Source organism: Phoca vitulina, unplaced genomic scaffold (assembly GCF_004348235.1).
Source record: "Phoca vitulina isolate PV1807 unplaced genomic scaffold, GSC_HSeal_1.0 scaffold7, whole genome shotgun sequence".
Classification (NCBI taxonomy): Eukaryota; Metazoa; Chordata; class Mammalia; order Carnivora; family Phocidae; genus Phoca; species Phoca vitulina.
In genome coordinates, this window is record NW_022589710.1 from 38,937,942 (window position 1) to 38,965,867 (window position 27,926).

General features: G+C 52.1%; 1 protein-coding gene across 12 annotated transcripts in view; it reads right to left on the reverse strand.

Annotated features, from left to right (window-relative positions):
- Positions 1–4,974: 4,974 nt before the first annotated feature.
- TMEM229B (transmembrane protein 229B) overlaps positions 4,975–27,926 on the reverse strand; it is a 36,851-nt gene continuing 13,899 nt past the window's right edge. For 5 of the 12 annotated variants that reach the window (XM_032405367.1, XM_032405364.1, XM_032405363.1 and 2 more), the window contains 2 exons: positions 16,668–16,853; positions 4,975–6,887 (listed from right to left, as the gene is read on the reverse strand). In XM_032405367.1, coding sequence (XP_032261258.1) covers positions 6,371–6,887; positions 16,668–16,798 — 648 coding nt within the window. In that variant the 5' untranslated portion in view covers positions 16,799–16,853 and the 3' untranslated portion in view covers positions 4,975–6,370. Of the gene's footprint in view, positions 6,891–12,109; positions 12,200–12,466; positions 12,573–16,667; positions 16,854–27,926 lie in introns of those variants that run through there. The other 7 variants (XM_032405370.1, XM_032405369.1, XM_032405368.1 and 4 more) reach the window with 7 other exon arrangements.

The following is a 27,926-nucleotide window of genomic DNA, read 5'->3' on the forward strand; positions in this document are numbered from 1 at the left end:
GCCCTGTGGCCAGAAACTGGCGTGGGGCCTCCACAAGCCTGGGAAGCCCAAGGCACGCCGATAGCCACCCGAAGGTGGAAGAGGCGAAGAAAGATTCTCCCCTAGAGTCTCCAGAGGGAAAGCCCTGTTGACACCTCAATTTTAGACTTCTGACTTCTGAACCGTGAGAGAATAAGTCTGTGTTGTTTTAAGCCACCCAGTTTATGGTAATCTGTCACAGCAGCCTAGGAAACTAATACAACTCCGTACTCAGACTAAGATTTAGCCTCGGGACCCTTCCCCACGGGTGGACCCTCATAAATCAGAAAGCTTCCTTGCTGTGTGGAAGGTAGAGCTGTGACAGAAGCACGGAGCCGGACCAGCCTCTCCGTGGACCTCCTCTGTAGCGCTTGGCACTGAAAGGACATCTTTGCCCACACGGAGAAATGTATCACCAGAATGAAGCAATGGACAAGTCGGTGGAGCTGGGTCTTGGGCCAAGCTCCAGAGACTCTGAGAGCGAAGCTGGCAAGGCTCTGTGGAGACTAATGGTTTGGCAGAAGGGGGTAGGACAGTGAGTTGCTCAATGGGGGTGAGCACAGATGCGGCAGGGATGGTCATTGTTCAAATAGGATTCGTAGCTTCTGGTTCCCAAAGGGGCCTGTGGGGCTCTGGAACGGTCAGTCTGGTCTTTAGGGTGGGATTACTGGGGCCAACACACTGTCAGGCTTCTTTCATTAAGCGTTTCTTAACGTACCCACCGTGTGCTGGCTTTCTTCTGCACTCTACCCATCTAGGCACAGCCAACATCCACAGTTCCAGACAGCGAGCAGCCAGCCCACCTCTGAAAACACCAGCATTTGACCTGAAGGTCTGCACTGTGTGTGTGGGGGTGGGTGGGTGGCTGGGTGTGTGTGTGTCCTCCCTTCCTCCCTGGGGAATCCTCACCTATCTCTGTAGAAGAGCCAGCTTCCTCTGTTAGAAGTTTCTTTTTGGAGGGCCAGTTAACATTGCAATCACATAATTATCTCTGGGAGTGCCCATTCAGTGTCTTTCTCCCCATCTAGCTATAAGCACCCCCATAACGACGCCTGGCTCACTGAGGTGTCCCATAAGAATTTGAATGAGACAGGCCAATTCTCAGGGGCACCTGAGTTTTCGGAAGGAGAAAGATTTCATCTGGTCGTTTCAAACCCTCTGAGAGTGCCAACAGCTAGGGGCTCAGGCTTCATCTTAAGAGAAAGAAATAGAATCAAAGAGGAAAGGCCAAGGGCAAAAATAAAGCCACGTGTGGGAGGGGAAGAAGATGTCAATCCTACACCCAGGGCTGCCGGAGGCCAAAATGTTACAACCCTCCCTCCATAGGAGGAGTCCTTGTGCCTATTTTTTTTTTTAGGTCTTGGCTAAGATGGCATCCTATACCTCCTTCCTCATAACCCAAACTCCCCCACCCCACCCCCTGCTTTCTCCCTCCTAAAGATTAATTTCCCTTTGAATAACATTCAGATGGGCTGGACTCTAATGATGCCCAGAATCTCATCAAAGTAGGAAGGGGCACCTGACTCTTCACAAATTCTCCCCAAAGGGTCATCTTCTTGCCCTGAAACAAAAAAGTGATTTGCAGAGAAATGTGGTAAATCCATGTTGCGGACTGGTTCCCACCAGAGTTCCTCTGTTAAAAAGGCGAGTAACAGTACCCACCTCAAGTGGGAGAACATTTGAGATCGTGCATCACACGCTCAGTGCTGTGCCCAGTTGCAGTCCCAGTCGTCAGTACTAGTCTCGGTGCTGACAGTGGTTAAGAGCCGCAGCTGTTGTTAGAATTACTAAGATAAGTCCCTCTACCTTGCAGTGTGATCAGTTACTCCCTCTCCCTGTACCTGTTTCCCTGCTCACCAAACACAGGGCCTCTAGCCATTCCCAGTTGCACCAGGGGGGTGGGGTGGGGACCAAGCTACCCTTCTGAGATGGGCACCCCAGAAGGAAAGGCAAGGTTATGGTCATTCACTCATTGTTATTAATTAAAGATTAGGCTCTTGTGAAGGCTGGGCAAATGTCAGAAGATGCGGCCAAGGTCCTTGGCATTAGCTCTCCTGGGGCACTTGCCTCAAGGCAGTGTCATCAGAAGGTCCCTTTGGATCGAATGAGGGTGGGCAGAGGAGGTGAAGAAGGAAAGTATCAAGAAAGCAAACTGTACTCTTGAGGACAGACGGAGCTGGCCAGTTAAGAAGGGTCTTGGGTCCCCTCAGACTTCTTGCTCTGAGCCCTACCTCTTGCCTTTCTCTGAAGCTCCATAAGGTAGACCCTGTTTCATGATGCTTGCCTCTTTCTCTAAAAACCTGCTCTAAGGCAATAACCTTATATATTTGTTTATACTAACATGTAAATGGCTGTCAGGGCTTTATGCTTGCTTGTTTTTATAAGGGGAAAAGGTTTCAGTCAACAAAATGAATACCTTCAAGGGAGTGGGGGAGGCAGAGGGCCCTTCCCAATGACTCAGAAAGCACACTGCCTGCTCCATCCAGAAGACCAGTGGCTGTAGCAGCAGAGACCAAGCCATTTGGGTTTAGTTGAACTGACTGAACAATTTCTGAACCCTACGTTCTCTTTCTGGAAGTAGGATAGTAGGCAGGAGCATGGTGGGGGGAGAGGAGGACGAGGGACAGTAGACAGAGCAGAGGCACATAAAGTAGGGAGGGATTATTTCCTCCAAATGCACCTCTCAGGGAATGAAGAGTTGCCAGGGAGGAGTGCAGAGCTGTTTCTTCAAAGCATCACTTTTGATATAATGAAAAGTAAGGGGCTCTGGTGGCTCAGCTCTCTGGAGAATCCTCAGCCTCCTCCCCTGGCCCCTCTTGGCTCGTGAGACACCCCAGGTCATGGTTGGTCTGTTTCTAGAGGAGCTCATCTCCGGAGCCCATGCAGCCAATCTGGATAGCTGCCCAGGCCTCCCCGTTGGCTTTGCAGCCTAGGACCAAAGCAAGATTGTGGACCAGATCAAGCTAGTGGTGAGGAGTGGGGGGTTAGGTGGAGAATTCTGGTTACTGAGATGGTCAGAGCAGAGACGGTGAAAAGGACTGTCAGGGAGTACCACCTGCCCTCCCCACGGGGTGGCTCCACCCAACAGTCCTCTTGGTTTAGGTCAGCAGCACGACACACTGTGAAGGGCTTGGCCTCCAGCAGCCCCTAGGAAAGGGGCTCCAAAATAGAAGAAACAGAGATGGATCAGAGCCAGTCCTGGAACACAAACACCAGTATATTTGATGTGCACGAATGTGAAAAGGAAGAGACAAAGAGACCGATGGAGACAGAGCAGGCGATGGGCGCACAAACCAGTCACGTGTCCTGAAGAGCTGCTGCAGTTGGGAGACAGTCCCGCCCACTTCGAAGTGGGAGTGCCGGGACCTGCAGCTCCTCCGGGTCTGGGGTGGCCTCAGGGTGGAAGGTACCCTCCCTGCCTTAGCCATAGCTCGGGGGCCGGGCATCTCTCCTTTCTGCACTCCCCATGATGATGTCTGCACGGCCCAGAGCTTCATAAATGCAGGTTCTCAGGAACTGACCCACTCAGCACTGCCTCCCCAAGGAGACCCACGCAGAGAGTGAGGGACTAGGACAAGAGGATTTCATGGGCACTCCCTATGTATTATTGCTGTAGATAAGCACAGGCCATTGTGACTCACTGGCAACAGAGGGGACAGGGCACAAGGGACAGGATGCCTAGCAGACCTCAGAAGCGGTTCAACCATGCAGGGCAGCATATGGCCATCCATAAGTGACTCAGAAATGCTGCCATGTCCAGTGGAGAGAGATCCAGGACACCAGAGGTTCACAGTCAGCAGACTCTTCCTGCCAGCACCCCCAAGGCTTGGCAGAGCTAGGGTGCCCGGGCACTAAGGGATGAGGGCCCTGAAGATACCCAAAGAAGCAAGTGTTGAAGTCTGGGCTACCCCTGGTGAATTCTGAGCCTGCAGACCCTGAGCTCAAGCCCTGTATTGTTGCCTCCCTTTGCTGGGGACTCTGTGCCCTATGAGGGACAGAAAGAGCCATGGGGCACCTGGATGAAGCAGAAAAACAGCACTCTGCATGTATCAGGCAGGCAGGTTCACTGCAGGACCTCCCGTCCTTGGGAGTCTGTAGGGCCCAGAGAAAAGATGGTGCCAGGGAATGCCCATGGGGCAACATCTGGAGTGGCCAGACCTGATGGGCCATAGAGGGGCTTGCTCTGGCTGAGAATCATGGAGGCCCTATGCTGGCAGACATCAACAAGCTGACCACAGATTCGGTCATGGGAGGAGAGGTCAAAGGCGGGTGGTGTCGTCTAGGGGCCCACATGAGGGGCCTGGAAGGGGTTGGGGTCCAGAAAACAGATATCACAGAGTTTGAGGACAGGGCCAAGGAAATAATTTCCCAGAGGGGACAGAGAATCCAGACAATATTTTTCCTCTGGAATCCCTTCCACCTGTAGATGGAAACCCGAATCCCTGGAGGCCCCAAAGCCCTGGAATTGGGGCCACAGTAAAATTGAAGGTAGGTCTGGCCCCTGCAGAATGTAGTTCATGCCTGGATTTGAGGAGCCTGGCCAGGACACAGAGGCTGGGAAATGCCCTTCATCCTGTCCTGGCCAGGGTCAACTGCACAAAGCAACCCTGTCAAAGGCAGAGTCTCCTAGCCTTTCTCCCAGTCCTGCGCATCCCCAGCCAATCAGCCCTGGCTCACGTCCTGGCTGGTGCTATCTGCAGTCTAGGTGGAGCAGCACAGCAAGGAAGAGGAGCTTCTCGCCACAGGTGGTATTATCATTTTTTAATGATCTATAAAAAGGGAAAGGCTAATTTCTATCTAAGAGTCCTAGTGTGGTCAAGATGAGACCACGTACCATGGCATAGGCTGCATTCTGAGGAGTGGGGGCAGAGCCAGAAGTGGGCTGGAGTGAGGATTTCACCTGTCCACTGCCAGCAATGGACCCATCACGGGGGGGGGGGGGGGGAACCAAGATGACAAGGCCCGTGAGCACGGCGGGGTCAATACTGTTTAAGGAGTAAGCTCAAAGGGGGAGTCTTGCGTGGGGGGGGTGGGATGGGGGTAGCCCTGAGGGGGTTTTGCTGCAGGGCCTGGGGCTATGGCTGGACCAGCTGATCCCTTCCCACTAAGGATGCTCCAAAGACCCTCCCAAAGCTGAAAGGCTGTTTTCTTTTTCTCTCTCACTCATCCTCCATGGGTCTCCAACACTGGATGCCGGCCCCTCCATCCCCTAGAAAGCTCTATTGACTCTGACTGGCTTGAAAAGAAACCGAATGCTTTCTCCCCTTGCCCCCGCAACTCCACTAAACTGATTTGTCTCTAGGTCCCCACTGTGGATCTGAGGGGGTGCATCTTGGCCTGACTGTGTTGGGGAGGGTATCATCCCATTTCAGCTGGGCCACTATGGGGAGGGGGCACTGCCACAGCCCGCCAGACAGGTGGGGAGGTGTGAAAGGGGGACTTCCCAGTCATCAGACAGCAGACAGAGTGGGGGAAAGGCCGCAAGAGGGTGGGCAGGGTCCGTCTCAGGGTCCATCTCTGGCAGCTGCTGTGTTGGCCAGGGAGTTGGGGAAGGGGGCAGGTGTGGTGACTGACATGGAGAAAGGGGCTGCTAGTGGTAAAGGCCTTGAAAATAAGAGAGAAAAGGGGGAAACGCCACCGAACACACAGGGATTGAAACCTCCAAAAGCCCAAGGTTGGTGGGAATCCAGCACCGGGGGGCCCCCTGAAGGCCAAGGGAGCGGCAGAGCCCTGGGGGAGGGGAGAGGAGCCAGGGGAAGGCCTCCAGCCCTTGCACACCAGCGCTGCCGCCAAGCAGCCTCCCAGCTGCCCAGTCTCTCCTTAGGCTGCAGCTCAGCAGGCCCCCGGGGAGGTATTGGTTGCAAGCAAGCACCTGAATTTTGCCTAATGGAACCAGCCAAAGCCCACCTAAACCAGGTGAGAGGGAGGAAGCCACGCAGCAGCCCAAAGCCTCCTCAGGCCTCGCCTCCCACCTTCTGCCCTGTTCTCAGAGCCCCTTAGCCAGGACAGGGCCTGCTGCTTCCAAAATCACCCGGGGGGGGGGGGGGCGTCCAGCCGCTGCTTAGCCACAGGCCTCCGACCGCCAGCCTCTGAGCTGAGCAGAGATCCACAGACCCTTCCCAGAGTCCCTCTGCTACCTGCACCCCCGCCCCCCCACACCTGGCCCCGCCCCGGCCCCGCCCCCAGCGGAGGCTGCTGGGGTGAGGGGGGCGTCGCGTATGTGTGGGCCCTAGGGGGCTGAGGCCGGTCCCCGGCCAGGGCTTGTGCTGTTCAGAAGATGTAACCCCACCAGCTTGGTACCTCTGTCCACCGGGTCCATGAGAGAGCCCCGGGCCCCACCCACCAGCCCCATTCAGTCTGTCTTGACGTGGCCGTTGGCCAGGGCCAGGGGGCCACTGGGCTCCCCGGGCTCGGCGTCCTTGTCAAAGCGGAGGCGGAGGGTGTTGCGGATGATGAACTTCTCCATGATGAGGGACCCGCAGAACCAGGGCACGGCGTACTCCAGGGTGATGAGGCCCATGAAGTCAAAGTCGAACTGGGAGTAGTCCCAGGGACAGGCATTGAACTGGCGCAGGATGAGGCCGGTGGTGAACTCCCATAGGTAGGTCCAGAGCGTGTAGATGAGGCAGCGCAAAAGCAGCGGGCAGCGGCCCCGCAGGCGCAGATACATGCGCTCCACGATGAGGATGGAGGTGCCGTAGATGAAGAGCGCCCACACGCTCGTGACCCCCGGGAACTTCCAGTTAAAGTTCAGCACGAACTCCCAGGCCGCCGTGAACATCACCTCGCAGAAGTAGCCGTGGATGGCATACAGGTACCAGCGGGACAGCGCCGTCAGGGGCTCAGCGGACGCCATGCTGCCGAGCCGGCTGCTGGGACACAGAGGAGACAGGTGAGGGAGGGAGGGAGGGAGGGAGGGGGCCCCTCCTCCTGGCCTCCCATGCCCAGCCCAAGTCTCTGCCGGGGCCGGGCTCCAGGGGATTCCAAACCTGCCTCTGCCGCTCTCTTGGGTGACCGGTCCTATTCTTGACCCTATTTCCTGTTCATTACTTTATTCCCTCTTCCTTACCTTAGCCAGGTGGGCATGAGAAAGGAAGGGAAGAAACTTCAAAGTCCCACTGGCTTCCTCTGACCAACTCTACTCAAAGGCTACTTGGAAGGAGGGGTCTCCTACACAGCCTAGACTTTTTTTGGATTATCTGTGGTCGAATGGAAGAGTTGGCTGTCCTGACCCACCAGTCACCTCCATTTCTAGGCTGCCAGCTGATTTCTCATCAGGCCCATCCACTGGGGTCACCGTCCCTTCCTCCACTTCTTCTCAGACAACTCCACCTCACTCATCTTTCTAAGCAACCTATCACATTTGTCGTGTGTGTGTGTGTGTGTGTTAACATATACTAACATTTACCATGTTAGCCATTTTTAAGTGTATAGTTCAGTGGCATTAAGTACATTCACACTATTGTGCAACTGTCCCCACCGTCCATCTCCAAAACTTTTTCATCATCCCAAACTGAAATTCCATACCCATTAAACACTACCTCCCCACCTCCTCCCCAGCCCATGGCAACCCCCATTCGACTTTCCGTCTCTCTGAATGTGACTACTCTAGTTACCTCATAAGTGGAATCACACAGTATTTGTCCTTTGGTGACTGGCTTCTTTCACTGAGCACAGTGCCTGCAAGGTTCATTCATGTTGTAGCCTGTGTCAGAATATCCTTCACTTTTTAAGGCTGAATAATATTCATTCCTTTGTGATTGATCCATTTATCTATCTGTATCACATTTGCTTTATCCATCTGTCCATGAATGTTTGTTTCTACCTTTTGGCTATTGTGGACACTGCTGCTATGAACATGGGTGTACAAGTATCTGTTCTAGTCTCTGCTTTCCATTCTTTTGGATTTATATCCAGGAGTAGAACTGTTGGATCACATGGTGATTCCATGTTTGTTTTCTGAGGAACAGCCTTGCTGTTTTCCACAGCAGCCGCACCATTTTACATTCCCACCAGCAAGGCACAAGACTTCCAATTTCTCCACATCCTTGCCAGCACTTGTTATTTTCTGGTTTTTTGATGATGGCCATCCTAATGGGTGTAATGTGGCAGCTCGTTGTGGTCACATTTGTCTTTAACTGCTCCATTAAGCGGGTTTGGGTGTTTGGTTTCAATGTTGAGAGGAAACCAGTGGGCTGACAGAGGAGAGAGCCTTCCTCTCTCCTTCTTATTCCCTTCCCCTCCTCTCCTCTAGCCCCACTGGGCTTTAAGGCCCCAAGCTGCTTCCCTGAAGGCTGGCCTGGCCCACAGACCTCGCTGCTTTTCCTTGCCCTGCATCAGTGACTGTCTGGATGACTCCCTTGGCCCTTGATCCAGCACCACCCTGCTTCCTGTTAGAAGGCACGTGCCCTCTTGATCCACCTCGCTGGCCTGTGTCCTCCCCAAGGGCAGCGCCTCTTTTGCACTCCTCTGTTCTGCAGCCTTAGCACGGGCCTCTCCGGGGCAGGCGCTCTCTAAATGATGCGGGTTTGGGGGGGAGGGGGGAGGGTTCAGGGCAGCATCAGGAATGGGAAGGCAGAGCATGAAAACACGCATCCCAGTGGACCCCAGGCTGGACACCTCTGTCAAGGTGGGAGAGGGGACAGACATTAACAGGAGGCACCTGCAGTCTGCCCGCCTGTCTGGGAATCCCAGCCTCATCTTTCAGCTGAAGCAGACCTCGCCAAAAAAATACCCGCCCTGGTGCATCGCTTTGTGGTCTTCCAGGCACTTTTGTTCACATTTTTGTCATTGGTTCTTACAAAATTAAGATTCGTGCAAAGAAGCATCATCAAAAAACCAGAAAATAACAAGTGCTGGCAAGGATGTGGAGAAATTGGAAGTTTTGCTCCCATTTTTTCAGAGAGACAGTTGGGGCTCCAAGAGAAGTGGGTTTGCCCCATATCCCAGGGCCGGGGAATGGATAGGCTGAGCCTAGAATCCACATCTCCTGATTTGTACTTCAGCACTCATCCCACTGCCCACTATTGCCCAGCTCCTAGACATGCGTGCCTAGTAGCACTCCTCTCCTCAAAAGCATTCAGTGGCCCCCCATGTCCTAAGGAAACACCACAGCATCCTTGGCCTGGCATTCAGGACTCTCCAGGACCTCACTCCAGCCTACTCTTTCAGCCTTCTCCTCACTAGCTGGCTCTCCTGGTTCTCCCTCCTGCCTCTGCAGATCCTGTCTGTTTCCTGTGCCTCTCCTCTCACCGTCTACAAGTACAAACCCAACTTCCAGGTGACCTTCAGAATCAAATCGTCTTCATCCCCACCGCCACAGCCCTCTTCCTCCCCTGAATAGACAGAGCACTTACTCTGTCTCGCTTTGGTCCAGATGATTTCCTGTTTCATTATGTTGACAACCTCCAGTCCCCATCCAGACATCTCGCCTGTGTCTGACACCTACGTACCCCACTCCTTCCTGAACACCTCCACCTAAGCGTCCTATAGGCACCTCAAACTCAGTTATCTTTTCCCCAAAACTCGTCTTCCTCCTGTGACCCCACCCTGCACCCAGTGAGCAGCCAGAGGCCCTGGGGTCATTTTAGCTTCCTCTGCCGCATCCCCACCCAAACATGACTCCCTGAGAATGAGGACCTTGTCTGTCTGGTTCAGCACTGCATCCCCGGTGCCTAGGACAGTGCCTGGCACACAGCATTCAACTAAAAAAGACCTTTCTTAATCAGTTCATCACTGCTACATAACAGAGCGTTCCCAAACTCAGCGGCTTAAATCAGCTCTCATTTATTATTACAGCCTGTGTGTCTGTGGGTTGGCGGATCTTGGCTGGCCTCGATCATGAGACCGCTGGTCGTCTGGGAGCTCTGTCCCATCCTTGGCTGGGGTGGCTCTGATCTACCTGTCTCTCGTCCCTGGCACGCTTTCTCGTGGCTGGGGCAGAGACACACGGACAAGCAGGCCCTACTGCGCCACGCTTTTCAAGACTCTGGTTAAGTCATGCCCAGGAACATCTTACTGGTCCTAGCAAGTCCCATGGCGAAGCCGCCAAGTCAGCCATTACCTCCTGTCCTTTTCTACCACGTAACCCTTTTTGAAATCATCCCTTCTTCTTGACGCCCCTTTCTCATTGCTGCTGCTCTGCTTCAAGCCGTCGCCATCCCTTACCCAGATGCCCCCCGTCGTCGGCAGCTGGTGTCTCCCCGGCCTTTTCCTTTCCAATTCACTCATCACGCGAAGGAAGAGTGTATAGAAACAGCAGTCCTTCTAAAACACAAATCCGATGCTTCCCCCCACGTAAGGCCCCCTAGTGTGTCCTTACCATCCACACAGGAAGGCTCGAACCCCTAGGGACGGCTGGCAAAGCCCTTTGTGAGACACTTCTGCCTCAGATCGTGTGCTCTGGATCTTTGCATTACTGCGTTTGCTACCTGGGGTGCCCTTCCCAATTGCTACTGCCCCCACCACCGCCAGCCCCTGGCCCATGGCCCATAATCCTCCTTGGCTGCCCCGTTTGCCCACCTCTGCTCCCAGTTCACTTCTGTGACAACAGTTCTCACTCTGCACTAGTGGCCACTCGATGAACGTTTAATATGATGGTAAGAGAGGGGAAAAGCAGGATTCAAAACTGAATAATTAATATGGTTTTGATTTTGCAAAAGCATACATACATACAAATGTACAAAAAAATTAGCCACCATCATCTCTGAATGGTGACATCACAAGTGATTTTTATTTCCTTCTTTAAACTTCTCTATATAATCTAAAATCTTTTTCTAACAAGTTTGTCTAAACTTTTATAAAAATAAAATTGTATCTTAAAGGGGCGCCTGGGTGGCTCAGTCGGTTAAGCGTCTGCCTTCGGCTCAGGTCATGATCCCAGGGTCCTGGGATTGAGCCCCGCATTGGGCTCCCTGCTCAGCAGGAAGCCTGCTTCTCCCTCTCCCACTCCCCCAGTTTGTGTTCCCTCTCTCGCTGTGTCTCTCTCTGTCAAATAAATAAAATCTTAAAAAAAAAAAAAAGAAATCTTTAAAAAAAATTGTACCTTAAAAACATTTGTTGTATGACTGTGTATTAATTATCTTTGTGTGCTATATATAGAAGATGCTCAACAAATTCACCAGACAAAGGAAGCTAAGGAAACCTGATGTCCTATAAAGTTCATGCAGGTCCTTCCCTCCTGAGCCATCACCAACAACAAACCATGATTCACGGGTTTGAATAGCATGAAGTGGTTAAACTCAGGGCCTCCAGGTCCTAACTTCCTGGTCTCCCCCCTTGCCTTTTCCTTTCCGGTTTCCTGGTACCCTTCACCTGTAGGCTGTAGGGTATGTTACCTGACCTTTCTGTGCCTCACTTTTCCTATAGGTGAAGTGAGAATAATAAGAGTAAGTACTTCTGGGGGTTACTGTAAGGATGAATGAGGTAACAGATAGACACCACTAAGATGACAGCAAATGCTCAAGAGAGGATGACTGCATTTCCCGCACAGAGCCAGGCTTCCTGGTCAGCTTCTCCCACTTCGAGCACCACCTCCTCCCTGAGGCTGCGTCATTCTGCCCCTGCTCTCACTAGCAGCCTTCCTTACTGAGCAGGTCAGGTCTTCACCTCCACACAGAGCACAACCCAGCAGCCAAGCAAACCCGTGAAACCAATAACTGCACATACACCCCATGGGAGAACAAAGACTGAGCTGAGGAGAGGCAAGGCGAGATCCCCGTTCATCCTATGCAGCGGCCTGACAGAACTAGTGGACTCCTCGGGTCAGCCCCCACCTTAATGCTGACTTTAAAACCCTGCCCTCCTTGCCTCGTGGGCTCATCTCTAGACATGGCCGAGGATGGTTTCCCAGTCAGTAACAACTCAGGGGCTCCAGTCAGCCCCCTGGAGCAGGTGACTTGGAAGAGCTGGACTTCCAAACCCTATGAACAGAAGCAAGATGGAAGGAGCCGCTGTTAAAGGGTGAAGGAGGGCAAGCTGTGGAACAGAAGAGAAGATGGGGGAGAAAGAACAGGGTGAGCCCAAGGACAGGATTCCATTTCTGGAATCTTCCATCCCTGGAAGAACAGGGGTAGGCAGAGGGGAAGCATACCTAGGCAAAGTCAGGCCCACGTCCGAGGGGTTGTGCCAGGAGAACACGCCTACTCCGCACGAGACAAACAGGGGAAGCTGGAAGTCCTGACTGGGGCAGGGAGATGGGAGCGAAGACAGAGAAAAGGGACATGAGACCGTGTCAAGAGCCAGGACGGCCACTCACACTGTGGTGGTATAGACACTCACGAGAGGCCGCACTGGCTTGGCTGGATTTTCACAAAACTCTGCTCCCTGAACCCATTGCTCACACTCACAGGAGTGTGTAAACTCTGAGTTGGGATAAGCTCCCCCACCCTCCCCTGGCCCAGCCAGGCCTCCCCCCACCTGAACCCTTTGCTCCAGACCCTCCCAGTACCTCCTTGCTCCGCACTGGGATCAAAGCCCTGCGAAGGCCTGCATCAGGAAGAACCAGCAGCTCACTGGACGTCGGCCTCTTTCTCCTGCTGACAAACGCAACCATCCTGAGGACCATGACACAGAGAGAGGACAGCCGGGGAAAGAAAACTCAAGGTGAAGTAAAGAGGAGAGCATGGGCAAGGATGAAAACAGGAGAAAAGAATTTGGAGAGCTGGGGACGGTTTCACAAGCAGGATACCGGGGAACAACACTCAAGTACAAGAGCCCTCATACTTGTTGATAAAAGGGCCTGCGAACACGGAGTTCCAGCAAAGGTGACTTGTCAGAGCAGGGCACTGCCGCTCCAAGGGGACAGATGACAGGTGATTGGCGGGGAGGGAGGGGGGTTTCTGAGTCTTGCTCCCTAAGAGGATCTCACCAGCTCCTGGAACCTGCTGAGCTATTCCTTAGGCAGAGAGCAGAGCAAGTGGAGAGGGACGAAGAGAACGCCATAAAAGTCCACGACAGGCTGGAGGCAAAACCAGATGATTGCCTTTGGTACTACCCCAAACTCCCATCTTGTCCCAGGAAGCTAAGGTGCCGCAACACAATGACTCTGGGAACTTCTGTCCAGAGGAGCGTCTTGCTAAAAAATCGGGATTCCCCTTCTCTGCAACTAGACAAGGCAGGCCTGCCTTCTTCTTTCACCTCAGTTACTTCCCCATTCCCAGGCACTAAAATTGCTTCAGTTCCATGCTCTGAGGAGCTGCACAGCCCCCTAGGGGGCCCCTGAGGGCAAGGCAGTGGGGGGACTCTGAGTCCAGTCTCCTGGCAGGCTCTGTACTGGGGGTGAGTGGAATCAAAGAGGGGTGTGGGCAGTTGCCCTAACATCTGGGTGAAAGATGCAAGGTCTGAAACTGTCCTGAGCGTCCTCGGTGGTTGTCGGGTTGGGGGCGGGGTGAGGTTGGGAGGAGCACATGGGCTTGCTTCAGGGCCAGAAGGGAAGCAAGTGGAGCTCAGTACCTGTGGTCACTGGCTAGCCCAGATGCCACAGAGTTCCACCCATTCTTGCTATGGGCATCTCCCAGGAAAGTCCCCAGGGATGGTCCTCCCTCCACCTCCCAAGTCACAGGAATAATCGGGCACTCTTCCCAGCGCTTACCATGTATTAACTCAGATAATACTCAGGCCTATTTTATAGACAGGGCAGCTGAGGAAGAGAGAGGCTAAGTAATTACAGCTAGAAAAGGCAGAGCTGGGATTCAAAACCAGCAAGTCTGGCTCCAGAGCCTTCTCAGCACCCTGCGCTGCCCTTGAAGCTGACTACAGCCTCCTCTGTGGGCACCACCTTTTTCTGAGTTTCTGCTTCTAGAAGGCTAGTATGGTATATGGAGAGACAACAGGAAGAAAGAAGGACATGAGCTTCTAGATAGGTCATCAGGGAAGCTCAGAACTGGTGTCAGAGCTATTGAAGGCTCTCAGCCTATTCTGAGAGGCCAAGTTCTTTCTAAGGCTGAGTTCTGGCAAGACCCACACAGTGGTCCTCCAGGGCCATAGCTGACCCTCATAGGACCACGGTGGCAACCACCACTGAGGGCCTCAAGGTAGGTGCCATTCAAAGACCTTTCACCAGGACACACGTTACCCAGACCCTTCCTGACCGCCAGCCTGCCCCAATGTGGCTGGGAATCTCAGAAGGCCCAGCCCTGCCACGCACATGCTAGCCAAGAGCAGAGACCAGCATCACACTGCCCAGAGAGGCCCGGCACCTGGAGCATCAGCAGGCTGGAGAGGATTTCAGAAGGCCTCCAATGCTAAGGAAATCCCAGCTGGAAGGCACAGGGGGGCAAGCGGGCCTGGGGAACAGAGTCAGCTTGGCACAGAGGTTCACCAGGGCTCAGGCCAGGAAGGGCACCCGGCGGCAGGTGGGGCCCTCAGGCTGGGCATCCTGTGTGTTGCCCCCCCTGCTCCCCCCCACCGCAAGCTGCCTCTCTATTGTTATTCAGATTTCAGCTCAACCAGTCACCCCTGAGACCTTCTCCAAGTCTCCAATCCAAAATAGCCTCCCTGTCACTGACATCATCCAGTTTCGGTCCTCACAGCACTTTCACTTTCTGGTATTTTGCTCCTTGTCTGTTGTCTACCTCCCCCAACTAGAATGAATGTTCCAGGAGGTCAGGGCCTCTGTCTCGTTCAGTGCTGGGTGCCCAGTGCGTAGAACAGTGCCTGGCAATAAGACCTACTAATACCTGGGGCATGAATGAATGAATGAATGAATGAGAGCATGAATGGGCCCACACAGGGCAGGTATAAACACTGATGAGAGCACATATAAACAACTAGCTGCCTCAGCCTTTCTCTATTCTCTTTTCTTGGGAAATATGGTCTTTTTAAAATTTCAATTCTAACATTTTTGAAGATCTTTATTATTTTTCCTGATTATAAAAGTAACATGTGCTCACACCTAAAATTTAAACATCACAGAAAAGAATGACCTGGAGAGCAAAAGTCCCCCATCACCCCACCTCTTAGAAAAAGTCACTGTTAACATGTGTTGTGTATTCATCCAGATTACATTCAGTTTCACAAGAAGCAAATCCATGCATCATATAAAGAAAAGGAATTCCTAATCCCACCAGGCTAGCAGCCACCATCATTTCTCTCTGGCCATATTTCTCACGTGTTTATTTTACAAGTTACCTTAATGTACTTATCCTGTAACCTGACATTTTCACTTAGTATATCATACTCATTTTTCCAAATTGTTATATTGCCTATGTTCTCACTATTACAATGGCGGTGTGATATTCCACCAGGTGGAAAACTATAATTTCCTTAACCTAGCTGTTCAACAAAAAGAGAGCAACTGTTTCCCATTTCCACTATTACCATGACACCACGAGAAACATCTTTTTTATGCCTCTAACAAAAGAATTCAGCTCTTTTCTTCTCTGGGACTATTTCCTAAAGAAAGATTTCTTAATGAATAATTCCAGGAGTGGGGTCACTGGACCAGAGGGTACAATAGTCCTAAAGCCGATGGTGGAGACTGCCCTGGGGAATTCTGCATGATGTGGGAGCTGGTCTCTGGTCTGAGTCCCCGGGTACCCGCCATGGTCTCTGTGGCCATCTCTGCACCCCCACCCCACCCCCGCAGTTCAGGTGCACACCTCCCGGGCTACAAATCACCCCAACGACGCACTACTTGAAAGGCCCTCCAACCACAGACTGATTTTGCAAGCCCAGGCTGAGGGAAACATAGATGCTAGCCCTGAGTGTTAAACTGTCAACCAGCAAGTTCTACCTAAAGCTGAGAATTACCTAGGTGCCCTTCTCCTTCCCTGCAAGCTCCTGCCTGGAATCTAAGGCTCTGGGTCCCCAGGGGCCAGCCCGGCAGCTCCCAAACAGCTTGTCCTTTCGCGAGTGCGAAAGCACCAGCTCTCCTTCCTTGTCTTCCAGGTGAGTGTTCTGCTGGCTGGTCCCTGACCCACAGTGGGACTGTCTGCCTTATGCAGACAACAGCCTTCAGGCTAGACAGACCTCTGGGGCTTGGGAAAGCAGCCAATCATCATGTTTTAAAGCACCATTAAGGAAAAGCCAGAGGCCAAGGCTGGAAAGAAAGGCCATATGAGGACAGGTGAGACTCCAGGGTCAGAGGTGGGGGGGAGGCGTTCTACCCACAGCTCGTCTAGCCTTAGGAGGAGCCCCTCCACAAGCCAAAAGCAGCAGAAGACTTGCTCCTCTTGACCCCCTGGTGGCCACCTCCATAGCAGCTAAGGCCCCGCAAATCCCACTCCTGCCAGTGCCCTGGATGCTCTCCCCAAGGCCACGTGAACCGCTCATGGCTCTGGGCAAAGTCTGGAATCCCAGATGAGATACAGTTCTCAATGCACAGAGGTAAAGCCTGAGGCCCAAAGCATCCACGAGCCTACAGATAAGAAAGGGAATGTGGGAAGATGTCATCTCCCGTGCGCTGGGTGTCTGATATCACTCATTCAGCCCAGCTGGGTCGGGCACATATTTCAGAGGCCATGTGGCTCTAAGATGGCTCCAGCATGCGGAATGACCTGAACCTGCCGGGCACTCCCCTCCTACCCCGGAACTACAGCCCTCTGACAGGCCCTCGGACAGAACACAGGCTCAGAACTGGAACCTCCAAACCTGGGTCCGTGCCCCTGCGGCAGGGAGGGCTGGTGATCCCTGCGGAGCCTGTCACGTACTCACTTATCAGACCTCTGAGTGCACGGCTCAGAACAGACATCAGGATCGCTGTGCAGGAGTGTCCCGGGTTAACCTTTGTCCTGGTGCCTGGCTGGGCCTCGGTGCCATTCTCAGCAGTGGGGGCAAGCATCAGCCCCAGGGCTCCGCTGATCCTTGGCTGGTGGGCCGGAGGCTTCCATATGTCCCTGGGAATAAAAAAGGAGGCGTTCATTACCTTCCGCTGCCCACCAGGCCAGGGGGAGAGGGAGCCTCAAGGCAAACACTACAATTGCCCAGGCTCCGGGCTCAGCACCAGGCAGGCATCCCGCCCAGGCCACTGAGGCCCTCTCTTGGACCCTACACCTCCTCTGTGCAGTCCTGCTTGCTCAGGTCTGGTTAATCCGGCAATGACAGCCTGGGATGCGTCCCAGGCAATTCACACATGGGGCTAGGACTTAGGGCTTCTTGCACCGAGAGTAAATGTTGTGCACATTTGTAAATCTGAGAGGGGGTATAATTTTAGACTCCAATGCCTTTCTCATTTAGCTTCAAATTACACTCTCACCTTCGCCCTGCAGTAGCTACATCTGCTCTCAAGCGCAGTCAAGAACCTCACAGAAGGCACATAACGTAGGAAATGTGTCATAGCATTTGGGGAGTTGAGCACAGCTACACACAGAAAAACAAGCACACCAACAAAATGTGTGTGAGACCCTCTCCCCACAATCCCACCACCCTAATATTTATTTCACTCTATTTTATCACTACTCTTGTTAAGGCCCTTCCTGTTAACATCAATAACCGACCACAAGCTGATATAAATCTGACTTTATGATGCCCCTCGCCACATACACATTTTTAATATATCCCTAAGATTTGACCATTTGATAAAGATTCTGACTTTAACGTGAAGGTCCTGCAGCTTCTCTGAAAACCCCTTGGATGCAGCACCATCTGCACGAGCCCAAGGACAGAGCTCAGGTCGGGCTCGGCCCTACAGCGGGACAGGGGTGGAAGCTGCCCACCCTCCAAGCAGGGTCATCCATGGAGGCGCCACCCCAGTGGGTGCCCACGACCGGCTTCCTCCATCCCCGCCGAGGAGAAGCGAAAGGGCAGGAGTTGGGACCTGAAATTCACTGTATGCATATGTGTTTGTGGCCCTGGAGGGTGCATCCCCCAGGGCCCCCCCCACCCCCGCACTGAGACCGGTGAAGGATGAGAGCAAAGTGCAATGGGCTGCTGAGCTTGGCCTGGCCCTCCCCTGCTCCTCCCCAAACAGGAGCCTCAACCTGCCCCACCTGTCCATCTTCCCCCCTTCTCCCAGCCTGCCTGGCCAGACCCATTACCTCGAGGAAAGGGCTTTAGTGGGGCATGTCCGACCCCCGCTCTACCCCCAGCATCACCATGACCTGTACCTGGGGAGTTCAATCCCACCCACGGGCACTTCCCTTACCCTGGGCCCTAAGTGGGCCACATCAGCAAGCATAAGACAAAAGAGAAAGAGAAACCAAAGCCCACATCCTGGTAGCACAGCCTGTGCTCTAGTCAGCCCTGGGAACCCGCTGCTGGCTGAGGGGACCCCCTGGCAGATGAAGCCACCGCGGTCCGAACAGGCTCCCTTCCGAGGCTGGCCTGGCACTGGACACCTCCTGCTTCCTGGTCTGCAGGCTCTTCCCCCAGGGAGCCAGTGGGGGCTGGACGAGGAGGCGATCGTCCAGCAAGAGTCCCACCTCTGCCTCTAAGTGCGCAAGCTGTCCCCAGCCCCCTCTGACACTCCCTGGCCCCTGAGAGCAGGCCCCTGGTGTAGATGGCATGAGGCTCTTTTGTGGACTGCAGGGCCTGAGCTCGACGTTTCTGGAGCACAGCAATGTGTGAAGAGCCCTTATAGCAACTAACGTGGGCAGAACTTACACTTTTTTGAGTATATCATCTCTCACGATTCTCCCAAGACTCCTGCAGAGAGGGCAGGAATCATCCCCCGCCCACCCCAGCCCCACCCCCCATTTTAGAGATGAAAACACTGACTCTCGGGACATTAAGAGATTAGGCCAAATCTATACATTTGACTCAAACCCTGGTCCTCGGGCTTCAGAGTCCCCCTCTCCCCACACAGCATGCCTTCAAGCTGCTTTCCATGCGCCTGCCTGCGTGCTCCTGTCTCCTTCACTATCATCTACTTAGTCGGTTCTGTAAGCGGCTTATTTGTAAACAGACAGCCTCAGTCTGTCCATCCAGCTTCATCAACAGGCCCCAGGGGCTCCTCTGAGAACCTGCTCCCTCCTCACTCCTTTGTGAGGCCATCCTCCTAAGCCCCCAGCTAGTCCATTACTGATGTTCCCACAGGACTTCGAACATCCTTGCCCTGAAACATCATGTCCCATCTGAAAGTTATTATTGTCAAAAAGGTTCCCCCTCCACACAGTGAATTCCTCAAGACCAGGGAATTTCTTTTGGATGGATGGACAAGCCAGCTTGAGAAGGGTCCAGCCAAAAATTCTTGGGTGATTGCACTATCCAGTGTTATTAACTAAACAGGGATGTCTCGCATTCTTCCCTAATCTTTAGGCCAACGTCATGAAAGGGCTGTCTCCCACAAAGCACCATAAATGTGGGTTTCCAGTGGCAGGGCTATCTCTGCAAATGAGGGAAGAAAGGAGGATGCTCGCTCTCCTTCTCCCACCTCCAAGAGCCATCACCTGGACCGCGAGGTGTGGATAGATGAGGGGGTGCCTTGGGTCCGGGCAACACAGAAGACGTGTCACCCGAGGAAGCGTCCCAGGCGTCCCCGGAGAAAGTGCAAGCTCCTACGTGGGCAAGGGGCCAGGCTCGGGCTCAGGTCAGAGAAAAACAATGCCTATTCTGTTATTTCTGCAACGTGTTGGCACTCTCAAAAGGCACATCCAGTTTTCATGCACAGAGCATTCATTGCCCAGAGAGGTTTAACCATCAGCGGCTGGCAGGAAATTCCCTCTGCATCATTCTCTCCCCTCCCCTATAACTATTTAGGGTAAGCTGGGCTTGCGGGATTGAATCTCCACTTCTCTGACCAGAACCTAAAAACCAAACCTGCCCCCACTCTCCCCGCAATCTCCATGGCCCAGAACCTAAGCCAGGAAGTGGCAGGCAAACGCCATCCCTTCTTCCCCCACCCTCCCCTCTTCCTCAAATCTCCCCTACCCCAGGTGCCCACGAAGTAAAGAGGAAATGCCCCCAGGACCCACTGGGGGAGCTCTCTGATTACTCCAAGTGCCCTGGTTCTTCCCACAAGACCCCGAACCGCTGCTCTTACTTGTTCTGTAGTAAAATCAACCCTGAACACAAGTGGATTTGGCAACTTCCCAAGTGGAGAGACCATGCTAAGGTACAAATGCAACGGGAATTCCAAATCCCCCCAGGGGAAAGCCTGTGTCTGCTCAGCTCCCCTGGGGAAGCAAGGAGCCCCAAGCCCTTGGGCCTGACTGGCATAGGGAAGGTTGGTGGAGACAGGAGACAGACCGCCCACACACTCCATTTGACCCCATCCTTCCACGCCATGCCCCCTCATTTTGGGATCTAGGTTTCTCTGCCAGCCGGACAACTCACCACTCTGTCTTCTGTCTCACCTGCGGGCTACTCTGTCCTGTCACCCTCCTCTCCTTCCTTCCTCCTCCCATCCAGCCCCTCCTACCTTACGCGCCTTTCTCAATGTCCCCTTCTGAACAAACCCAGACCACCCATCCCCTACACCCTGGAGGGTGGTCTCTGGCCCCGTGCCCCGTCCCTTTCCCTCCCATCCTACCCCCGGCACTGGGTAGCGGCCGCTTGCTGCCTGAAAGGCTGGACAGCTGCTGGGCTCCCTAATTCGCCGCCTGGCTGCCGTCCCAGAGGAGGGCATGTGTTACGGTAAAGAGCTGCCGCCCCTCCCCTTCATCAATAATCCCCGCTGCAGATCCCAGCAGGCGGCCGCTGAGGGGCCCTGGAATCCTGGTCACGTGAGACCAGCAAGGCTCCTCCTGGCAGCTGCAAAGGGACAGTGGCCTCACAGCCCCACCGACTAAGTGACCAGGAATTTATCTATCCCGCCTCTCCCTAGCACTGCCCACGTCCTTCGGCTGTGGCACAGGTGACGCCAGCAGCCCACACCTTTGCAGCGATGGGACACTGCTCCGTTGTTGCCTCAGCAATGGAGGCAGATAAAAGGCCCCCCGGGTCTTTTGGAGGATAAGCCTGGGCTCCCTGAGCAGCACGACACCCAGGGCGCTGCTTTTCCCAGCTTCCTACAGCCAAGCCACCCCAGAGATTTCTAAACAACCAGAGACCTCATCCAAGACGTCCTGTGGAGGCTGATTTGTTTATTCAAGGTGCTGTATTCCAGTGGTCAGCAAATATTGATGGGGCACCTGCTGAAGGTCAGGCACTGAACTGAGTGTGAACAAGACAATGTTCCTGCCCCCTGGGAGCCCACATCCCTCTGGGGGAGACAGACAATAAAGCTCCTTGACTTACTGGAATGTCCGATAGCAGGCCACGAAGAAGGGGAAAGGCCAGTGCAGACAGAGAAACTGGATGCTAGAGGGCAAGTCTTAAACTTCTCTAAGGAGGTAGGGCATAGATCAAAAAAGATGCAAAGAAGCCTTTCAAAGAGCTTTGGAAAAAGCATTCCAGGCAGAGGAACGGTAAGTGAAAAGACCCTGAGGGAGGAGCGAGCTAAAAAACAAGTTTGAGGGTCGCCTGGGTGGCTCAATCGGTTAGGTGTCCGACTCTTGATCTCAGCTCAGGCCTTGACTGAGGCTTGTGAGTTCAAGCCCCACCTTGGCTCCATGTTGGGCATGGAGCCTACTTTAAAAAAAAAAAAAACAAAAAACCAAGTTTGAGAAAAGCAAGGCCAGCGCAGCTAAAGTTGGTGTAATTACGGGGTCAAACATTCCCTGCCCCTGATGGCAAAAGTCATCTGGTGGTCTCCACGGGGCCAGATGGGCCAGGGCAAAGCCCCAGTTGCCAAGGAAACATGCCCCCCAGACCTGGAGACTCCCCCAGTGGGCAGAGCTGGAAACTGCGGGTCCGGGCAGCTGTTTGGCAATGCCCTTATTAATAAAGAGAGGGAAAGTGAAATCTTTTGACCTGTGGTCTGGAATTTCCACCTGCTTCTCATCAAAAGAATCGAAGTAACTTTACTAGGGCCTTCTCTAGCCTGAGTGTTCCACTTTAACAAGAAAGTCAGTGTTCCTTTTTAACTCCAGCTAGCTTAAGTTTTCTGTCACTTGGAATCAAGAAAATCCTGACTAACACAGGTGATTTCCCCGCATCTGGATCATGCCTCTTTGGCATGAGAATCACGTATCTGAGTGCCAACTGCCCACCTCTGTCGCCATGCAAACTGGTGGCTCTGCCCTTGCAGACAGTGAGGGGCAGAACTGAGAATAAGATAGGTCAGGTGCCTAGCAAGCTGCGTCCATCTCAGCAGGATGTCTATAGCTCTGGAGGCTCCAAATCTCCCTTCTGGATGCTGCCCAGACTTTGTCATTTCTCCTTGATTCACGTGACCCTTGCCAGCAACCTAGTACACCTTGATTATCTTCTAGAAAGAGGACATGAGAAAACTAGAAGCCAGGAGGTGAGGCCTAAGCCAAGAACAAGTAATACACAACTAGATTGTTTTTCTACAAACTCCAGAACAGCACTGTCCAATTTGATAGACACTAGCTACATGTGGCTATTTAAATTTTAATTTTAGGGGTGCCTGGTGGCTCCATCAGCTAAGTGTTCAACTCTTGATCCCAGCTCAGGTCTTGATCTCACGGTTATGAGTTCGGTCCCTGTGTTGGGCTCCATGCTGGATGTGGAGCCTACTTTAAAAAAAAAAAATTTAAAAATAAATTTTAACTTCTTAAAAATGAATAAAATAAAAAATTCTGTCCCTCAGTTGGACTAGCCACATTTCAAGTGTTTCATCTGAACGGACACCCCTGCCCTCCTTCTCTTCCTCAGGCTCAGCCCTAGTTAACCATTGTGAGATGGAAGGGGCGGGGGACCGTGAACCCTTGTTCCATGAAAGTCTCTGTCCGCTGTCTGAACAGTGACTTACATGACTTACATCCGAGAGCCAGGAGAGGCTCTTGGTGAATGAGGCCAGCCCCTGGGTCTCTGGCTATAACTCAGTCTAGGGTGCTGCTTGGACTGTTTAAAAGGTCCAGACCATTTATTAGGCAGCTCCTGTGTGCCAGGCAGTTTCCACACAGGCCATCGCATTGATCCCCCCCACAAGTCTGTGAGGCACACATTAACTCGGATTTACTCAGGAGGCAAGCAAAGCTCAAAGACGTTCAACGACAGCTAGAAAATGGGAGGGCCCAGGTTTTTACCAGCACTTTCTTCTCTTACAAGAGTCACAGGAGATGGGGATGTATGGACAGAAAATAGGGGACTTCATTTACCCACAACAACGGGCCACCCACAGTTGACAGTGGGTGCTCACGGTGGACAGTCTCATGTGAGCTGCCCCCCCCAGCCTACTCAAGTCCACCCAGGGGCTTGGGAGAGCTGCCTCCAAGGGTCTGCCCATGAAGGCCCAGTTACTGAAAGACATCACATCAAAACCACAGGAAGGCCACACTACAGAGGACAGATCTGAGGTGGTAGGGGTCAGAACCCAGATACGTGGCATTTCTCCTGGGCAAAGAAGGGAGGGGCATGATAAAATGTTGTTATAGAAAACTATACAAACCACGAGTTCCTTATCCTTGCATCCCCGTGTCCTGGATAAAGCATACAGTAGGGACTCAATATCCAAGTGCTGAATGGGGGACAGGACAAGGTGCAGGTCCTCCATGAGTGAGGAGGCCTGGCCAAGAGGAGCCTGAAGGGCAGAGACGCTGGGGGGAAAGATGGGAATGAGGTGTTCTGAGGGAGCTGTGACGGTCTCCGTCTGCTCTACATATGACCCAATCCGAATGTCCCCTTCATTTAAGTAATGGCCCAGAGGGCAGGCCCCCATACACCAGGCTGGGTCCCCACTGCAGCTGCCAGGCACTTCCACCATGAGTGTAAACCCAGCAGCTCTGACCCCTCACTCAGCCTCTCGCTGGACAGCTCCATCTAGAGTGAAAACACTGAGCCTTGCAACATGTTCAAAATATGGCTCCAAACAGCACTTAGGCAAGAGTAATTAAAGGGATGTTATCACAGTCAGTCTCTCATTAGCCACGTAATTAGACTGCTGAAAATAATTAACATTCCTTTTGACAAAGGAAACAGAGGACCCATTACATCCATTAGGACAGCCTCAAACTAGCCTGAGGAAGGCTGAGAAGAGAAGTCATCCCCTCCCAGTCCTGCACAGGCCAGAGTCAGCATCCGGTAACCCAGACCTGGTGGTGAGTCCTGCCCCGGCTGGGAGGCCCCCAGCTATGTATTATGGATAACAATAACACGCTCGCACACACTCAGAGAAAAGCCCTTGAAGGAAATGCATGACTATATCAAGACAGCAGGGCTGGGGCATGTGCCTGCCTCCCCCGTGGCCCCAGAACATGACAGACGAGACGTTTTCTAGGAAGAATAAATCCATTACAGCACCAGAAAACAAGAAGGAATGATACGGGCTCCCTGAAGATGGTAAGATGGTAAGGTAAAAGGAAATCAACTGGAGAAACCACAACCCCCCAAAATAAAACCATGAAAACAAGTAATCACAATAATAATCCTAGTAACTGGCGCTCATACAGTGCACATCTATGGCAGACACCAGTCTAAGAACTTTGCATGCATGATCTCATGTGACCCTCACGTACAGGCCATTATCCTTACTTTATAAATAAGACCCAGATTTACCTAGCTTTCCCAAAGTCAGAGTACTAATAAGTGTTGGGTTAGGATCTGAACCCAAGCAAGTGTGGCTGAGGGTTCTGTGTTCAGTCAGGAGAGTGGCTCTGGGGGCTTCAAGTTTGGAGCAAGCTCATCGGGGATGGGGGCGGGGCACGAGAAGCCCTGAATGGTTGGTGATTGGATCTGGAGCAGCTGGGCAAGTGGGCCCCTACCCCACCCCTCCACCCAGGTTTGTACCCGGACACTGGGGCAGGGAGGCAATGGGAACACCTAAGACACCAGTCCCTAGCAGGCACATCCCACCCTCCTGCCCACAACCAGTGACTGGCACAGAACTGGGATTCGCAGAGTGGTGACTGAAAAACCTCACAATACAAAGAGAGGAACACATAACCATAACTCACCAAACATTTGACAAAAACCAAAACCGTCAAAGAAGCTCCAAATTTGAGAACAGAAGTTATAGGTAGAAAACAGAATAAATAAAGTCAACAGAATGAAACATTTTTAAAGGTACAGTTAATATCCCCTGAGGGATAAGAAGGGCTCCTAAATCCATGAACCAAAACAAGTCTGATACCAGAAGAATGTTAAAGACCTTACAAGTGAAGGAAATACACCATGGTTGACCAGTTATCTCTGGATGAAAGAATGATCTCATTAAAATTTTTTCTTTATATATGTCTGCTTTTCTGAACTTCCTATACTGAATGCGTATTACTTTGAGAACTGGAAAAGTTATTTTTAAAATATTTGGCATGAAGTAGGAACTCAGTAAGATTTGGTCGCACAGTCGATCCTGCCCACCGCGCCAACACTTGGCCCTATCCTGGCCGGCCCATAATTCACTGCTCCCCAGTAACACCATCCACACCCCATCTCCCCGCCTCTGTGCACACAGCCGCCCTCCTGGAGTGCCCTTATCTCTCCTCCCTGTTTACCCATATTTGCTTGTTCTTCAGTGCCCACTCAAAGATTACCCTCCTTAACGAAAGATCCTTGCACCCCCCCTTAGCCCATTCATTCCTCTTCCCCAAACTCCTAAGGGCACCTATTTCTCCAGGGACATGGGACAGCTCTGGTTGAGCTGCCTGGTGGGGTCATAGTGCTGACAACTTATTTGCACTTTACCTTTCAGCGAGTCCAAGTCTTGTCTCCTGACTCCATCCTAGGCTCCTTAAAGACACCGAGAGGGCACGAGCCTTCTTTTTACGCCCCACTGTGCCCAAGTAAAGCTGAGATGCTTTTGCAAGAACATGCTTACACGCCAGTTGAATAAATGACAAATGAGCTGCTCTTCCTGGTGGGAGCAGAAGAGGCAGGCTACTCCGGAAATGCAGTTACTCAACAGGGCTGGGCACCTGTGTGAGATCCCGGAAATGGGCCACCTGTTTGGTCCCAGACAGCTTTGAACTACCCCTTGCCTAGGATCCAGAAATACCTGTAAACCCAGAGAGTATGGCTGGTAAAACTAGAGGCAAAATGTTGATGAGCCGGATATTTATATGGTCTTCAGGTGTCTCCCCACAGATTGATTAGTAGCAAGGCAAATTAGTAAACACACAGTGAAGAAATTAGACAACACCTTGACCAAGAGCTCAAACTTAACATCACACATAAGGGGCAGATGGCCAGACAGTGCCTCTGGATGTAATGCACTGAAAAGAACGCAATGTCATTCATTATGTCCCCATCGGGAGTGTATAACCCAGTGTCTGAACATGAGGCAACATCAGACAAAATCCAAAGGGAAAAACATTCTATTTTTTTTTTAAAGGGGGAGGACAATGTTATATTCTTCGAAAATGTCAATGTCCTGAAAGCCAAAGACAGGCTCTGGAACAGTTCTAGATGCAAGGGGACTAAAGGGACATGACCACTAAATGCAGTATGGGATTCCAGAATGGACCTTGTACTGGAGAGGGGGGAAAAACCATAAAGGACATTATTGAGTCAGTTGACAAAACTGGAATACCGCCAGCAGATTAGATAAAGTATCATATCAACATTCAATTTGCTGAAGGTTATATAAAATGATATTCTTATTCTTAGAAAACCCACACTGAAGGGTTTACAAAGAAAGGGCCATGATGTAGGCAACGCTCTCTTAAATAGTCCAGAGAAAGGGAAGAGAAAGGGAACCTAAGTGATAAAGCAAATGAGGCCAGATGTCAAAAAGACTGAATCTGGATAGAGTATATTGGGTGTTTTGTACTAGTCTGACAGCTTTTCTATAAGTTTGAAATGACTTCCAAATAAAAAGTTTTGGAGAAAAAAAACACAACAAAGGGGCCCCTTCCACCAGACGGTGTGGGGCAGGGATGGAGCAGACATAGAGGGTGAATCCAGGGATGACATTAGTCATCACATGTAGGCATTGGGCACAAAATTTCCACCTCTGCCAAAATTTCCTCTCCCAGTTTCGACCTCCCCTTTTCTTACTTCTCCATCCATTTACTCCTTCCTCTCCCCAAGATCACCAGTCTTCCAGGAGGCCTCCCTACTAATACCAGAGGGCAGGACTGATTCACCTTTTGGGTCTACTTTTTTTTTTTTTTTTTTAAGATTTTATTTTCATTTGAGACACAGAGATAGAGAGAGAGAGAGAATGAGCAGGGGGAGAGGCAGAGGGAGAGGGAGAAGCAGATTCCCCGCTGAGCCAGGAGCCCGATGTGGGGCTCGATCCCAGGACCCCAGGACCACGACCTGAGCCGAAGGCAGGCGCCCAACCATCTGAGCCACCCAGGCGCCCCTTGGGTCTATTCTTATTATATGTAGTTAATATCTTCTGGGGATGTTTTGGCATCTCTTTTGTCCACAAGCCCACCATAAGGAGTCAGGTTATATTTGTTAAGCCACAGCCTTCGAGGTGTTATATGATATTTCTTCTCCCCAGACCCCCCAGATTTTGTGGCTAGTCCTATTCATATGGCTTTTCTTTTAGGCCTGTAGGCCCTATTCCTCCCTTTGGAGATCTCACACAGGCTTTCTAGGGTGCGTGCCCCATTTCCCACAGCCCACCACCATTGCCACCACCTGACTCCAGAGTAAACCTCCCTCCCACCACACACACACACACACACACACACACACACACACCCTGGTGTCCTCAGTCACAGCTGGGTGTGGTCCCAACACACAGTTACCGCTGTCTCTTGAAGCAGCCTCCCTGGGGGCTAAAGGGAATCAAGCAAACCATCACATTGTACAAATTCATTTATTAATTCAGAAGTCCTTATACACATCTTTTATGTGCAGACTACTCAGCGCTAAGGAGGTTGGAGTATGAAAACTGAAGCACAAGAGTGGGGCTGGTTGTTTTCGAAACACTGGAAATATAAAATCTTGGAAATCCTACTATCAAACACCAGAAAACTAATTGTAACAGTAAGTTTCACTTCTCACAGTGCTTTTCACTTAAGCCCTTTCAAGTTCATCTCATTATTCATGCATTCATTCACATGTTCAGTAAACAA